Genomic DNA, 6,000 nt, shown 5'->3' on the forward strand with positions numbered 1-6,000 from the left:
GTGATAAAGGGGGCTGAGGTGTGGATGTACGCGTTGGAGAACTGTAAGCAAGTTGGTTGGCATTATGTTGTAAGACGAGTGTGTCCTCTGTCCTCTGGCGGAGCTGGATTGAAGCCTTGCCTTGCCACTTACTAATTGTTTACCCGGTGGCACACTTCTAGAAAATAAGAATAACACCACCTGCCAATTTGCAAGATTTTTGTGAGGGATGGAGTCAGAATTCAGTCAGTGTTCCTGTCTCTGCTCCCTCGCTTTCTGTAATTCCATTACAGGAAAAGTGTGAAAGGTTGGTTGGTCTCAAGGTGAAGACGTTGGACTTAGTCCAGTGGGCAGTGTAGAGTCAGAAGTTTTTGAGCCGCCAGAGGCTTATGATACAGATACCATTTTAGGAAAATTCAAACTGATTTTGAGATGAACTGGAAAGACAGACTAGCTAGGAGGATAATTGCAATCATCTAATTAGGCTGGGATGGAAAACCTGGGTTAGGTCGTGGGGTTAGGTCTGGGAAATGTGACATTTGATGCTACAGGATCCCTTTGGTTTTAAGCACATTTCTTTTATAAGCAGTGTATTTCTGAGAGAAATGTCCCTAATGATGATGATGGTCGTGATGTTATAATTAAAAATACTGAGCATTGGGCCGGCCGAGTGGCGCAATGGTTAAGAACTCGCTTGGGATGCCAGAGGGCCCCGGTTCGGATCCCACATATGAGGGCCAGTGACACTGCCCTCTGCAGCTAAGATGCTGAACAACAGCTCAACCTGGAGCTGGGCTGCCGTGAGTCGCCGGCGACGGCGTGGGCTGCAGCCCCTGTGGCAGTGGGTTGCCATGGGCTACCGTCTGTAGCCAGCAGCCAGCGTGAGCGGCCAGCAGCCAGCGTGAGCGGCCAGCAGCCGCAGTGAGCCGCCGTCCAGAAGCCGGCAACTGATCTGCCTCACCCTGGAAGAGCGCAATGATGGTGCCAACTTGGGCCAATGAAGCAACGTCCTCCACAACTAGACTGAAGAACAAAAAACGACAGCAACTTGTCTGTTCCCCCTCCCCCAATTCCCCAGCACTGTTCCCATCCCCCCAATTCCCCAATAAAAATCTTTAAAAAAAAAAAAAAACTGAGCATTTATTGAACTTCTACCAGTTTCAGGCAGTGTGCTAACCACATCATCACATTTATAGGCTTAAGTCTCATGGATGAAGTGTGGGTACTGTTATCTCCATTTTATGGATGAGGAATTGAGATGTTATAATTTGCCCAGTATCACATGATAACTGAGTGGTTTGAGTGAGTGTTGCACCTCAGATATGACTGATTACAGAGTGAGAACCTTAAGTATAATAATTTAGGTTTTATTTAATGTCTTATTTATTGAATTTTGTTACAAATTAAGGATGTTAAAGACAATATTACTAAAGTTGGAAATTTGGTAGTAGCAGGAAAAATCTGTTCTGATTTTTAAAAGCAAGTTTTTTGTTGTTGCAGGTACTCATGTAATGGAAGGCTCTGGGAGAATGGTAGTTACCGCTGTAGGTGTAAATTCTCAAACTGGAATTATCTTTACCTTACTTGGAGCTGGAGGTGAAGAGGAAGAGAAGAAAGATGAGAAGAAAAAGGAAAAGAAAAGTAAGAATGGCAATTTGCTATAAGAATTGGTATTTGGAAATATGGCAACTAAATTCTAAGAACTGGTACAAAACATACACTTCTTTCATGAGATTTGATATGAAAAGTTCTACAAAAAGCTACAAAAAGTTACAGTGTTACCCAAGAGTGTACTTTTAAGTGGTAGAATTACTGGAGGGAAATTTTTTCTTTTAGATTAAGAGTCCATGAAGGGCATTTAGTGAATGCATTAGCTCCTTTACCATGGCGTAAATTCATCATCTTGAACGCTTTCATTGCCTTTATTCTCTAGTTTTAGAGTCTTCCTGTCATCTGACCAGAAAAATGAATTGAACTCACACTTGTTACGTGATTATTTTTTCTGCTATTTTAGTAGTAGCTTTCTTTGTTATCCTTATCACATTTTAGTCTCATTGAGCTCTTAATCTCTCTCAAGTACTTTACTATTCACATTTCCCAGTTTGTACTTATGCTGTTGGTTTTTGAACATAAGACCAAGACTTCACTTTGACACCCATTAATATTTGTCATGTTATATTCAGCCCATTGTGAGATATCAAGATCTTTATTTTGATCTATTGTATCTCCAAGTGATCTGTCATCAGCAAACTTGGTAACCCATAGTTTATCCATAAGGATCTTACAAGAAACTTCGTCATGCATAGGGAGACAACTCAGAATCACTTACTGGGGAGCGTGGTACTTTTAAAAAAAAAAGTCCTCCCTACCCTGCTTCTAAGTACTTGTTGTACTACCCTTCCACTCAGGATCTTTCCTCCAGAGTTTTTGTCCTTTATGCTGACAGCACTTTACTGTGGTCTAACCGCTTAGATTTATTATTTAATTTTACTTAGAATAGTAAGCCCATATTTTTCTCATAAATGTAAGTATTTTGAGATCTAAAATAAATGCAAAAATCTTGGTTTGCTATAACTACAACAGTGTTTTTAATATTTGGGTGTTTTGTTTTGTTCTTTGGGTTTTGTCTTTAGCTGTGAAATCTTTGTCTCAAAGAGAAATGTGTTTGACAAGTTCTGGCTGCAAGCGAGGGCAACAAGCTCCACATTCTAGGTGTTCCTTATCCCACCCTCACCACAGCCGCCATGTGCTTCCTTAGGTTTCCTCAGGTAGAGTGGAAGGCAGAGTTTGAAAACCAATGGTAACACCATTTATTGAATGCTTTACATGCGTTATCTCATTAATCCTCACAGCCATAAGATATAAAGATTCTTACTCTTTTTATTGATGAGTAGTCTCAGGTTTATCTAGGTTATACAACTTGCTCCAGATCACAGATCTAGTAAGTAGCAGATCAAGCCCACTTGCCTGACTCATTAGTCTACTGTTAACCATACACTGTGCTGCATGTGAAATTCTAGGAGTCTAAAGTCAGAAGGCCTTGTTCATAAAGAAAGGGAAGTTTTGTCATGGCTTTATTCTTATTGATCCCACAATGGCTTTCCCAGTATGCACCCTTTTTTCCCTAAGATTTTATACTCCTGTTTTTATTAACTGAGTCAAAAGTATCCCCAGGAAGTAACATCTAACTCATTGTCTATCGTTTTTGTTCTTTTGTTTTTTGTAGACCAGGACACCATTTTTCCATCTGTGGACTTCCAGCCCTCTTCCCAGTCAAAAGCAGTCCAGGGTGGGGTAATCTGTCTCAGTTCCCTTAGTTGTCTGGAATGTGGCTCTGGGGTCTCTCTCCAAACTTGAGCTCATTAAAAGTAGCTAGGTGTTCTCTTGCTATCTCCTCCCCTATCTTGAGCCTCTGTTCCCTCTTGACCATATTTGTTGCACGTTTTCCAGTTTGAAGATAGCTCTGTTTGTTAGAGAAGTTAGAAGAAAAATAGGCTGAATGGTTCTGCTTCCTCTTTGTCCTTTCTAATACTATCCTGCCTACTCCAAACTATAGAACCATTCCCTCCTTGACGGCTTTATTGCTTCAGACATTCTCATCTTTCTCTTTTCTTTATATCTAAGCCAATTATTGGAATTATCTCAACTGGAAGTCTTACTCGCTGATTCTGTACATTCATATTCTAGTGTCACTTAGCTGGCTCCCTTATTGTTTATACATACTATTTTTGTTCTCATTCCCATCGAAGTTCTCTTGCTTATTGTGTTTCTATGACATTCCTCCCTTCTTCTCTACCCCAGGCCTTTTCTCTTTTCTTAGGATTATGTCTGTATTTAGTTTGAAAACCTCTTGTACCATATTTGGGTTTATTACAGTGTAAAAAATAAAAAGTAAAGTCTTATGGAGAAATCAAACAAGTATAGATGCCAAAATTATTTTGGAGTATTCCCCTATGGTTACGACCTAGGGAGCGATTGACCCAGCAGGTCGTTACAAGCCAGATGCTTTCTGATCTGTGTACACAAACACACACACACACACACACACACACACACACACACACACACACACACGTACCATTGTATAACAATGCTGTTATAGAAATGTGAACTACCTTTGCATAATTTAGCATGGCTGTATTCATTTCTTTTGGAAAGCTTTAATTCCCATTTTGTTCCTACAGATAAGAAACAAGATGGAGCTATTGAGAATCGCAACAAAGGTAAATTCAGTAGGATAAAAGTGCAGTTAACTTCTTCTCATTGTGTCCAAAAATATACCTACCATGCACGGTATTTATCCAAAAGTGTAGGATACATTAGCAGGGAAAATAACAATACATGTTAACTTGGGTTAGCCTCTCTTCCTGTCACTGCCTTAGTCATGCTGCCTTTATAATGTTAATAAGATTTTAATTGCGATTTGTGGTATAGTAAGTATAGAAAAATCCAGATGTAGGTAGCTTTCAACTTAAGTTTTTGGGTATTTTAACTTTGGTTACTATATAATTGCTAGCCAAAATGCATTAGAAACAAAATATATAATGCAATGTTTTTGTATCTGTTTAAGAGTCTGTAAACATATGCACAGTTCTCTATATGTAAGGTCATACATAGTGTTCTATGTGATGGTCATAAATTATATGGAAGGGATTTGTGGTGTTATGAGTAAGGCTCATTACCTAACACACCACAGGGGAAGAGAAATGACTTGGTATTTAGTTTCTAGTTGAAGGACCCTGTGTGTCTGCCTGTGCTTCATCCCTGTTGTCTAGCGCAACATGCTCAATTATGGTGCACAGTCTCACACCAAGTGTCACTGTTGTCTTGCTCTGGGTAGACATACACATGTACAGGTACAAAGCTGCCTGTTTAAATGTGTTTTCTAGTTTTTGAAACAAATTGATTTTTATCAAAAATTGCTTCCAAGTGTCAGTAGTTAGTTACATGTGCGTTTAAAAGGTAGTGAAGTTACATTTGCTCTTAAATGTAGCAAAAGCCCAAGATGGTGCAGCCATGGAAATGCAGCCTTTGAAGAGTGAAGAAGGCGGAGATGGTGACGAAAAAGACAAAAAGAAAGCAAATTTGCCAAAAAAGGAAAAATCTGTTTTACAAGGGAAACTTACAAAGCTGGCTGTTCAGATTGGCAAAGCAGGTATGATATATGAGGCGTTGGATTCTAGAATACTCTCTGATTAAAATCCTTTTTTGACACACTTCAGGCTGGAAAGCTTTTCTTTTTTAGTGGAAGGGGAGTTGGAAATATTTCCTGTTTTATCCACAGTGTATATCAGGCCTTTTAAGTTATTGTCGAGCCTCATAATATCATGGCAGCGTAGAGGCTGTCATTCCACTTTATATAGAGGGAAGCGTCCTTTTTCAGCTAGCTAATAAGTGGTCAAGTTAAGATTAGCCTAAATCTGCCTAATTCATAAGCCTATGCTCTCATTTCTGAACTTCTGGGAGCAATGCAGAGAGGGCTAGAAGAGAAGTTACCCCATACAGATTACCCAACTGTATTTTAATATAAAGAAATTTCACCACACATTTGGTTCATCTTTTTATTGACCATTTATGGAAAATTTAGGTACGTGTGTTTCTAAAAGTTATAGTTCAGTTAAATTAAATGGATTAATTAAAGAGCCACCCTGGTGAGGCTAAAATTGCTAAATTGCTGGCATCACTAGAAAACACCTATTGAGAGAACCATTCTAAAAAAAAAAAAAGCAAAACTCTTAAATAAAAACAGCATGCCCTCCAGCAGCAGCATCTTTGCAAAAGAACACCTGTATCTAAATTAGCATATACTATTAAAATCGCTTATATAACATCATTCTATTACTTCCTAGGAATATGTTAGAAAAAATTAAGTTTTTGCTTCTGTCCCCAAGAAGCTTATTATCTAATAGCAAACATTTGCTTTTTTGTAATATATAACCAAATGGTAATACTGACTCTTTAGAGTTGGAGAAAAGGGTGGATTTGAGATAGTGATGGTATTTAGTAGGCACTGGATTGGGT

At 38.9% G+C, this 6,000-nt stretch overlaps 1 protein-coding gene across 1 annotated transcript in view; it reads left to right on the forward strand.

Annotated features, from left to right (window-relative positions):
- The window catches only part of ATP2B1 (ATPase plasma membrane Ca2+ transporting 1), a 129,085-nt gene that overhangs the window by 72,002 nt on the left and 51,083 nt on the right, over positions 1–6,000 (forward strand). Inside the window, exons 6-8 of the mRNA XM_019661437.1 lie at positions 1,480–1,620; positions 4,164–4,202; positions 4,973–5,134. Coding sequence (XP_019516982.1) covers positions 1,480–1,620; positions 4,164–4,202; positions 4,973–5,134 — 342 coding nt within the window. The remainder of the gene's footprint in view (positions 1–1,479; positions 1,621–4,163; positions 4,203–4,972; positions 5,135–6,000) is intronic.

The sequence above is a fragment of the Hipposideros armiger genome, unplaced genomic scaffold, assembly GCF_001890085.2.
Source record: "Hipposideros armiger isolate ML-2016 unplaced genomic scaffold, ASM189008v1 scaffold_348, whole genome shotgun sequence".
NCBI lineage: Eukaryota > Metazoa > Chordata > Mammalia > Chiroptera > Hipposideridae > Hipposideros > Hipposideros armiger.